Source organism: Cavia porcellus, unplaced genomic scaffold, assembly GCF_034190915.1.
Source record: "Cavia porcellus strain 051 isolate PalLab524CR breed Dunkin Hartley unplaced genomic scaffold, mCavPor4.1 scaffold_29, whole genome shotgun sequence".
NCBI classification, from domain to species: Eukaryota; Metazoa; Chordata; class Mammalia; order Rodentia; family Caviidae; genus Cavia; species Cavia porcellus.
This window is the reverse complement of record NW_026947512.1, coordinates 19,322,488-19,333,972: the sequence shown is the minus strand read 5'-3', so window position 1 is coordinate 19,333,972 and position 11,485 is coordinate 19,322,488. Positions and strand designations below refer to the sequence as shown.

General features: G+C 39.0%; 1 protein-coding gene across 2 annotated transcripts in view; it reads right to left on the bottom strand.

Annotated features, from left to right (window-relative positions):
- Dstyk (dual serine/threonine and tyrosine protein kinase) overlaps positions 1–11,485 on the bottom strand; it is a 53,053-nt gene that overhangs the window by 18,747 nt on the left and 22,821 nt on the right. For both annotated transcript variants that reach the window (XM_003474673.5, XM_063240073.1), the window contains exon 3: positions 3,398–4,058. In XM_003474673.5, the coding sequence (XP_003474721.1) occupies positions 3,398–4,058 (661 nt within the window). The remainder of the gene's footprint in view (positions 1–3,397; positions 4,059–11,485) is intronic.

Here is an 11,485-nt window from a genome sequence, read left to right as displayed (position 1 = left end):
ACTGTTTGCAGGCTCACTGTTTGAATGTCCACTTTATATGCTTTAATCTTGTAACTTGAACAAATATTTCTAAGATGACAATATGTAATCCATTAATTAGTGACTTCCTACTGTTTATTTTTTTCTGAAATTCTGTATAACTTGTACCCTTTTTCTGCTTTTTTTTTCCCTTTTTCTCCTTAAATTAAAAAAAAAAAAAATTTGGCCATCAAGTATTTTGTCTCAGCAATGAGAGAAAAGTAACTAAGACAGAAACATTCAAATGAAAAATGATCACACCCCTACAAAGGCACTGTCAGGTTCACTGGTGGAAACTTAAATTGATACCACCTCTTCAGAGGGAAATTGTCAGTTATCTACCAAAATTTTAGATCAACAAGGAAAAATTCACACACCCTTTGAACTATCTGCTTCTAGGAATTCTCTTTCTAGAAATGCATCCTCCGACATGTACCTACAATGATGATCAATATATATACTTTGTGACAGCAAAATGAAAAAAAAAAGAGCCCAAATGCCCATCAGTAAGAGACCAACTAAATATATTCATCAAAGTATGTCCATTGGAAGAAAACAGACTTATATTTTCCTTTTTGGAAAATGCTCTAAGATATACACTGAAAAAGTGAAAAAGCAGGATGTAAAAGAACATGAGAGCTAGATAGTAGCGGGGGGGGGGTGTCTTTGTATTTTGAATTAAGTACCATGTATGCATGTTTTATCATTTTTTAAAAAATCAATATTTTATAAATTATGTTTATCATTTACCCAGGGTGCATATATCCACCTTTATTTAAAGATAGATAACAGTAATAGAAATCTGGCTCCAAAGGATATGTGGTAGCCTTCTTTTAAATATACTTATCATTGCCCCAAGAGTGCTCAGAACAGATTCAGAACAAGGTAGAACCAAACATGCAAGCTGTATCTAACATATACCCACCTAGGTAAGTAGATCCCCAAACCCACAATGCAGTTGACAATCACACACTTGTGTACTTGTTCTCAGATGCCCTCATGTCTCTTTAGCTAACTACCTTAACCCAGGCACCAAATGATATGCCTGATATGATACAGATGAGTGTTTCCTTGTCTGCCCAACCTAGCTGCCTTGACTTTCCTTCATCACAAATGTTGTGATGCAGCATTAATGCTTGTGTCCTTACCTAAACATAAGAGGCTTTCCTAGAATTTCACTGCAAGTGAAATTTACCCCTACAACAGGAATTTACTAAAAGATATATCTTGTTCATCTTTAGAAAGATTTATACGAAATCGGGCAGCTTATCGTTGCTAAAATCAACTCCATTTCCTTCATATTTATAAGTATGACATAACTAGATGGCTGGTGTTCCCAGCATATTCATGTCCCAAATTGTACTGCATTAAAGAGTCTACTAGCATGGCCCAGTTTGCTCATCATTGAAACTCAATGGTATAGCACTTACTTAGCATTTATACAGCACTGGTTTGATCCTCAGCAGTGCAACACACACACATACACACACACACACACACACACACACACACACACACACACACACACACAGAGTTTGGGTCTGCCTGATATAGATAATGCTGTAGTTCAGATAAGTGCAACTGTTAGTAGTTAAAAACTTAAAACAGGCCCTGGAAAGGCCTTGAAAGATACATAGGTAGGATTCGGAAATTCAAAAATAAAAGACTTTTAAGCTTAAATAAGGGAACAAGCAAAGAAAAGGTGAAGGGAGTGTATGGAAGACAGCAAAGATTTAAAACCAACCCACATAAAAATTATAGGAAAGTGCATAATAAGAAATAAGACTGGCAAAGTTGATAAGGGCTAGGCTTTGGAACATTTTGGATACTAGGTCGAGTTTAACCTTACCTGTAGGAACAGAAAGCCAATAGAGTGCAGAAAGAAGAGAAGACAGGGTGATTGATTAGGTAACAGAAGTTCAATTAAAAGATGTGATGGAAAAGCACAAGTGGATATGTACTACTATCTGCAAGAAGACTCAATAGTACTTGGCAACTGATTAGACATGAGGACACAGGAAAAAAGACAGCTAAAAATATGTGAAGGGTTTGAACCTGGGAACCAGAAGTAGTAGCATCAGTACTGGGAACAAATTAAGAAGGAATAAAAGCTGGGCTTGGTGGTACACAGCTGTGATCCCACACTCTGGGGAGGCTGAAGCAAGACAGCCAAGTTTGAGCCCAATCTGAGTGATTTTGCAATTCAGCAAGACCCTGTCTCAAAATTTAAAAAAAAAAAAAAAAATCTTTTTTTTTTTCTTTAAAAAAGGGCTGAGGATGAAGTTCAATGAGAAGTTCCTGGGTACAATTCCCCGCATGGGAGCTGGGGGAATAGTAAAACATGGAATTAAAAGTACAAGCTAAGGAACTAGGCTGTCTAGATTAATCCTCCCTCTGCTACTTACTAGCTCTTACTTAACCCTTTTAAGCCTTAACTCCATCATCTAAAACATGAAAATAAGCAAAATCCACCTAAGAAAGATTCTGAAAAACACTGATGTTAGTTCCTGATTAAGTCTTTAGTGGTCGGGCTGGGGATTTAGCTCAGCGGCATAAGCACCTGCCTTGCAAGCAGGCGGTCGTGAGTTCGATCCTTGGTACCGATAAAAAAATGAAAAACACACAAAAAAAAGTCTTTAGTGGTCTTCAGCACCAGTATTTTCAGGAAGTGATCTGGAGTATGCCCATGGCTGCAGATCTAAAAAGTAACTTGCAAACTGTGCCATTTAATTAATAGATAGTACAGTTATGTCCATGCCTGGAGATTTAGACAGCAGTCAGTATACAAAGTCAGCAGCCTCTAAGCCTCAGATAGCAAAGGACCTGACCAGTCATTTTTGCCCAAATAGCTATTTGTGAACAACAGAACTACCAGAAGAACTAAGACGTTACTTTGGGGAATGCTTTTAAGTTGCAGGGGCAGTCTGAGAAGAAAAAGATCCTGAAAATAAAAACATAGAGATGAGGGTGGTTCGGTGGTAGAGTGCTTGCCTAGCATGTGTGAGGCCCTGGGTTTGATGCCCAGCACTGCTAAAACATAAATGATAAGGACTCCTGGGCCATACTGACAGAGCAAAGGTTAAAGCAGGGTATAGGAAAACTCTTCAAGCAGCTCCTCTCCAGCTCAATGGCATTGAGGAATACATAAGGAGAGTAGAGCTTAGACAGTTAACAGGATGAATTTACCAAAAGTTACTACTAAATGAAGAATGGCAGTGGAATCTCCCAGGAAGGTCACTAAGAGCAAGACACAATGCCTTGGCTAAATGACTTAAGGTGGGCTCCTACTATAACCTAAGAATCAATGTAACCAATTTTGAGTTGGAATAGAGTGCAGGTTCCTAAAGCCACATGCCCCATCAAACTCTCCAGGACTTACCTTTAAACTCCATGTTTGCAGCATCTTCCAGAAGTTCTTCCTTCATGGTGTTAAGAGTCTCAACAATCATATCCTTCATTTCTTCCTGCTTTCTGTTAGCAATATTCATCAGTGATTCATACAGCTCATTCTCTTTTTTTCGAGTATATTCCAGCCGTTTGGGAGTAATCTGTAGATCCCGCTGCATGTCAAAGGCCTGGTTAATGAAGACGTCTAGGCAGTGGCAGTGCACCAGGTTGAGGGCCATGGCTGCATCCACCAAACGAGCCTGCAGCAGCTGGTGAGAAAAAGTGCTCAAGTGTCTCAGCCTCTCACTGTGCTCCACCAGCATGCTCTGAGCTTTAGTGTCCTGGCTAGGGGCTCCACAGTTCCAGTGAGTGGCACTCAGATAGCCCAGGTTAATTAGCTGGCGATACAAAGGTGATCTTTCATTCTCTGTTCTGGTAGTGGAATCTATTATCTCCATCTTCGGCACTTTGAAAAAGAATACGGGGAAGGAGAAATACTTTTGGATTTCCTGAAGCTCTTGCTCATCCCTCTCAGACAGTTCATCTTTGTGGAGTGCATAGGTTATCACAGGCAAAAAATCATTCACCAAGTCATTCAGAACATCTACTGCGGGCCGGAGGCCTTGGCAAGGTGCCACCACAATGTCCACTTCCTGGAAAGGGAATGGGATCATATCAGAACCTCATGATCAGAACCAATCAATGCCTTCCCAAAATCCCACACTGAGACCAAAATCCAGATCCATGCTGGAGATGGACTGTAGTGTGCCCAATCATCTGCCCACTTCCTTCCTTGGTTACTAATGCTCCCTGTGCAGCCTAAGGAGGCAGGCACTCAACTTGAGAGAGCAAAACACAAATAGAAAGGATGTAGTACCTTTAGCCATTTCAGACCTAATCCCTGACTATCTTTGTTATCTTAGAAATTCTCACTGACTTCCTCTAATGAAGAAGTAAGAAAAATAATGGAGAAAAGGGAAATAATACAAAGCTGGTCTGCCTGGAATATGCCTTCCCTCATGCCCTCCTCCTCTTATACCCTCCTCTCCAACTTCTGATCTGGTTCCCAAGCATCCTTTAAATCTCAATGTGTAGGTCTTATCATATTCTTAACAGTTTCTGGTCACACAATCCCAAGCACTCTTGATTTCCCTTTATTATTATACAACGTATTTAAAATTTACTTACTTAAAACCCATTTTGTTTCCCATTAGCCTAAACTCTGTGAGGGGAGGGACCATACTTGACTTACTCACTATTGTAACCCCAGTGCCTAGCACATACATCCTCAATGCTTGTTGAACCAATCAATTATCAGCAAATTAAAAGCCAAATTCACTAAACATAAGTACTTGCCTGTTCTAGAATTTTCCAGGTATCCCAAAGTCTAGCCATCTAAGTTTTGGTAATACCCTTAACAATATGATCACTTGCTATGGCAGAAACTAAGGTTTGCCTAGCCAATATTTAGCCTATATATTTTGGAACAGCAATGCTCTGTACAGATGGAATAGGGCTTCCAGAAGAACTTTCTGGGATAGCGGAGGAGTAGGGGTTCCACAAGGAAGTATGCCCTTTCACTCTGCTCATCTTCCTGTCTCAAACACAGTATCACAGCCACAGCAACAATATCTTACAAACCTGACAGTGGGGCTACCACTAAAGGAGAAGAAGCCTAGATCCATGCCACCTACCAAGCGGTCACACTAGCTCTCTACTGCCTAGCTGAAGACTCCCTTTACATGAGGGAAGAAAAATTTACCTCTGACAAATAAAGTTCCTTTCTGTGGTGATCTATATTACACATGAATGAATCTAATTTTGTCTGATATTCCCAAGTTTCCAGAATGACCTATGGTTTAGAAACAAACCTTCCACAGGTCCATTTTCTCCCTATACTTCCTGCTTTTGTTTTATACTTCTTTGCAGAGGAGTTGCAAAACACTGAAGAGCATATATTTCTATCCACTGCACCTCATATCTCTGAAACTGTTCATGTAAAGGGGACCAGGGAGTTGGCCTGTATCACCTAGTGTGGCACACAAAACTCTTCATGTCTTCATCTCTTCATGTCTTCACAAAACCCAAACCCTCCACAGCATTCCAGTGTGCTTCATAAGAGTTATAAAAGAACTCAATACTGTTTATTTGAAATCTAGATGATACATAACTTTATTTTCTTTGACTAACAGCTACTTTTGATCCTTATATTATTTATGCAACAGGTACTTTGGTTACTTGGTCTGTTTATGCTTCCTAATGCTAAGAGTTTTTTGGGCCGGGGATCAAACTCACAACCTCACACTTGACAGGCAGGCACTTACACCAGTGAGCTAAATAACTGTCCCATTGCAGCAGGGTTTTTTTGTTTTTGTTTGTTTATTTTTGGTACCGGGGGATCAAACTCACGACCTGTGTACTTTGTAAAGCAGGTGCTTATGCCACTAAGCTAAATCACCAGCCCCTGCAGCAAGTACTTTTGATGAAAGATTAAAAAAAAATAAAATCCTGAAACCTTTTCCTTTTTGATATCCTTCACTCAATAGGAAAGAACTGGGGAAATACCAGCCTGTTGTGTCTAGCATGTATTTGCCATTGATACTGACACTTGGCGTTATGTGTATTGTTTCTTGTTTTCTTCATCTTTTCCATTCCCAGCAAAGCACAAAGGTCTCACCTTTCCAACAAAGAACTAAGCTTTATTTGCAGGTAGATTGTTCATTTGGCTGGCACTTGGAACTCCCATACACTAAACTACTTTTATTATTCCCTCATTTGTAATTTGAGCAGTCCCTGCATAAATCTGGGATTTATCCCTGCATAAATCTGGGATTTATCCCTGCATAAATCTCTTAGCCTGGGATTGGTAAGGTACCTTCTTCTTACCAAATCCCAGGCTAAGAGAAGTTTGCATTTCATCTGTGCCACAAATTACAGGGAATGTGTCCTATTTTAAAAAACTAGTTTGACACTCATCTTGCTGTTCACAATAACCTCTTTCAAGACCCTGAGTCACACACACTAAGGTGTCAACAACTTCAGAGCTTTCCAAAAAGTTGGTAAGAAATTTCAAAATTTAGAATGAAACATAAAATTGCATACGTAATAATTACATAAAAACTAAGAAGGATCTGAAAAATGAAAATAATAGAGAATTACAGGTAGAAACTTTTTGTTGTTTTGTTTCCTGAAACAAGGTCTCACTCTCACTCTCACTCACATGTAGCCTAGGCCATCCTTGAACTAGCCATATAGCCCAGACTGGCCTTAAATTTGCAATCCTTTTGCCTCAGGTACAAGGATTACAGGTAGGCACCACCTCATCTAGCTAAAAAAATTTTATATTCCAAAACTCCCCTAAATAAATATATTTTAAAAAGATATAAATCAGTCAAATTATTAAGAGAATAAAGCCTATTCAAAATCAAAATATTTTAAAATTTTCAGGAAGAATTTTATTCATTTGATACAGTTTTTTATTTTTTAATTCTATAAATTTTGAGATTTTTTTCAAAGGACTAATGGTGCATCCCGAGCCTCTAGGCCACTTGTAAGACCAATACCTCTTTAAAGAAATGTTTGGCTACCCCAGAACCTGGGAGGCTGAGGGACAAGGATCATTGCAAGTTTGAGACTAGCCTGGGTTACAAGTGAGCTCAAGGTCAGCCTGAAATGCACAACAAGACCCTGTCTCAAAAAGACAAAATAAATAAATAAATAAATAAAATAAAAGGTTGGCTTTATTTGTTCATAGGCAAAAATTCATTTTTCATAAAAAAGTAGATTTAGAGCTTTCTAACCATAAAAGTATGGCCTAATATATTGGCAACTAAGAACAAACTGTCTACTCTTTTTTTTTGGGGGGGGGGGGGTTCTGGGAATCAAACTCATGACCTTATGCTTGCCAGGCAGATGCTGATGCCACTGAGCTAAATCCCCAGCCCAAGCTGTCTACTCTTAATATATCTAAATATATCTTGTACTAAAGAAAAATGGATATAAAACAGGTATTGTGCTCTTTCTTCTCCCTCTTTGGTTAATTCACTTACGCAGTTTGTCTCCCCGCTCTATCAGGACCATCAGAAGACAGGCAAAGAACTGCAGGCTAAGATCCTACAGCAGCACACCAGAATGTGATCTGCAACTCTGCAATATTCATGGTGACTCATGGGTGACGGTTATAAACAAAAAGGGAAACCAGCAGTGTCTCCTGGAAACAAGGAGTGAAATAACTAATGCAAAGAGGATGAGCCATGGCCAGGAACCTGTAAAGGCTATGTGAGACCCAAGTCCAGCCTGACTCTGTGACATGGAAATCCATACTTCTTCCCAGAACCTAATGCAGTAAACATAGAGAATGAATTAATGAGTCAGTGATACCTCCCCTACTTGTGCATAACCACATTTAATCATATGCAAAAAGTTCTCTTTCAACCTACATTCCACACATTTTATCCCACACATTTTTTCTGAAATTGCTGTTTGCTTCTACTCCAAGAATGAGCAGCAAGCATTTTGGTCCTAACTCAATCAAAGAAAAAAAATCTCAGATTATGAGTATATCCTCAGTTTCTACTGTGAACCACAGAAATTCCTAAAGAAATTTCTCTTACAGAATGCATTCTGCACAAGAGCCTTAAAAAAATATATTCAGTACAAATCTATGGAATTTACAGAAGTTGATCTGTTGGGATCTTCCTGGCAGGAGTAAGTAAATGCAACAGAAGTGTGCTTGCTACTCTCCAAACACTAGAATAACACAAATTTGGTTTTATGTTTTATATAAATAGCACTGTTTTAAATCCCAAAAGGCAATCTATCACTGAAGAAAACTGACGGCTTCCTAAGAATATCAGCTCTTCTTATAGTAAGGACTCCTTACTCTACAGTTCACAGCACATTACTAAAGTTCAGTTATAGTAAAGGGTGATTACATTAACTGATGATTAACTGACGATAACAAAAACTGTTACGCACTCAAGCTAAACTTGAAAGGTAGCAGATATCTTTGTTTTCTCCACCATTTTACAGCCTCAGATTGACGTCACACAGAAAAAAAGTGCATAACTAAATAACTGCTCAGCAATTTTCATGCCCTTGAGCTCAGTCGAAGTCCTCATATCCTAGTCAGCTTTTCTTCCAACTCTCTCTCATTCTGTTTTCACAGGACACTTGACAAGTTTTTCTTGTTTGCTTTTCAACTGTTCTATTGTGTTTTTTTATACAGTGTCCTGAACTCCTCCTTAAATATGTTACATGTTACTGAAAATACCTACTGGTGCTATGTTGTAAAAAATGCAAAACCTCCACTCTCTCCTGGATACAAACATTTTCCAAGGGGAAACTGCAAATGAGTGGGTTTCAAGGTTGTAAAATACCTCATAAGAAAGTGAAATGAAACCCACAAGAGCCAAAATTTGATCCCAAGTATTACAAATAAAATAAAGGAAAAATTGGGAATAATGTGAAGTCAACCCAGAACTTTACTTCAGCAGTCAGCACAGAATAGGCACAAGCTCATCTCTCTATCTGTTAAAAACATCATGTGGTAACTTAGAGGCCAGACACAAGACCTGGAAAAAAATAATTATAAACAGTCCCAAACTTGCCACAGAAAACACAAGGCCATAAAAGTAAAAGTGAAAATATATTTACAATCTCAAACACCCAAAATCTTAATGATACAAATTATCTCAAACTGCACTGAGTTAGGTAACAGACAAGGGGACCAGAATGCACTGAGGAGCCTCTATGCATGTACCTTAGGGATAGACAAACACCAGGGTATCCACAGGTGCAAATAAAAATGGGAATCTGAAGCTTTATTCTCTTCTCACTTACTAGATTCATGGAGAACAGAAAAAGAAAAATAGAATAGAATAGAATAAAGAGAAAGGAAGAAATATTTTACCTTTTAGCTTTATATACTTCTGTATTTTTAAAATTTTTATTAGTTCATGTTTGCAGTACATAATGATTACATGCATTGTGGGGAACTGATACATGTATATAATGCATCTGTATAATATATCTTATTTTATTACAAAAATGTCATAAGGAATTATAAAAAATAGTCTCTAATACAACAAAACAATAACTGTAAGCTAGCTGGATGGAACAGGAAGGACTTAAGTTAGATAAAAGAAAAGACTTCCGGTGTGGCATGGAATGAGTGACACAGTAAGAAACCTCTCTCCTTCCCTCCCTTACCCGCTCCTCTACTCTCTTTCCTTTCTTTCTCCTTCTCTTCCCCTCTCCCCTCTCTTCCTTCATCCCTCCTTTCTTTCCTTAGACAAGATCTTGCTAGGCTGCCCAGGTTGGCCTCAGATTTGTGATCCTCCAGCCTCAGCCTCCCAACTAGTTGAGATTACAGGTATATACAATCATACCAAGTTCTGCTATTAATTGAAGGATATAAAGAGAAAACTTCATTACCATAACTACAGTTTAAAAATATTTTAAAAATGCATTTGTTTACAAGTCACTGACCTTGTCTGGAAATATTAACTTCCCTCAGTTTCCTGAAATCCCACCAGACAGCACCATAAACCAATAACCCCTTTGAGCTGTATGGCAGTGTGCCTATCAGAGGACATGTGTATTTGTCCAAAGGATCAGAAAGTACCTGGTGGGATAAACAATCTATGGATGAGAGCAAAACACCTGAAGCTGCACAACTGTCACAGTGAATGAAACTCCAGTATGAGGCTATGGGAGCCCCACCTCGAGTTCAGCAATGGAATCTTCGCTGCTGCATTTTATTCCTTTTCTGATGGGTGCTCACAAAAAAAAAACCCAGGTCTCTCTCTCTCTTTCTCTGCAGATGGAGCAAGTATCAGGCTGACAATAATTCTATGAGATCTGTAAGAAGAAATACAAAAGAGGGAGTGGATGTAGGCCTAGAAAGAGAAGTGAAAGTGAAGTACACTTTCTTATGCCAAGACAGAGCTAGGGAATACGGGGAATAATGAAATGTGTTGCCAATTGGAAAAACACTGTTTTAACACTAAATGAGTTTCAGGTACAAATAGCTTGACAGTGTTCCTCTATTAATGAATTAATAGCTGAGAATCTCAAGGGGTCTGCAACTAAAAAGCCGGGCATACCAAGCAATGTGGGTCCCTATGTGTTGGTCTATTGTAGAATAAACTGAAACAGCTAATTTATGAGGACTTTAAAGTAATGTTTTAGAAGAATAACCATTGTATAAGAGGGCAGGGGGAAATTCTTCTTTGATAATTTGACAGTTCAAAACGAACATCCTATTTCCCCTAATTCAATCTTGGTTTCCTTTAGTCAAAGATTTCCTTTAGTTACCACCCCCTCTACAGACCAAACACAAGGGCTATTTTGCAAGAACTCACTGGTCCTAAATATAACTGGAGCTAAATGAAAAGATCTTTCTCCCTGGCATAAACGATATCCCAGGTAGCTATGTACTGCTCCCTGGAGTAAGCTGAGCATCTCTGACCTGCTTCACAGACAAGAGACCGAGTGTAGCAAAAGGACCTGAATCCCACAAAGGCCCTCTGTGGCTTAGCATCAAGAGGTTCTAAACTTAGACCAGTAGGGTCTGTCACCAGTTCTACATCAAATCTGTTAAAGAATAAAGCAGATCCGGAGAAGCACTGGTAAAGGAAGCCTCACAAACCACATGAAACAACAAGAGAGGCTGGAGAATTCCTCAAGAAGAGCAAGAATCCATATTAGAACTGTGCCAAGAAAAAGCTGACTAGATAACGTAACTCCGAGTGGTCTCCAGAATTGTGACATCAAATCTGCATTCTTAGTGCACACACATATTCAGAGCAGGCCTAAGAGCTTTTGTAGAAAGATGTGTGCTCAGATATGCACGTGGGGAACAGCTTAGTCTTTCCTTGCTTCACTTTCTTGTATCACTCCTATTTATGGAACAAAAATAAATGAGCAGCAGAAATTTAAACCAGTAAAGGCATGGTGGCACACACCTGTAACACCACCATTCTGGGAGGCTGATTCCAGCCTCCCAGAGTCCAGCTGGGCAACTTAGTAACTTAGTGTGACCCTGTCTCAAAATAAAAGTAAAAAAGGGTCAGGGATA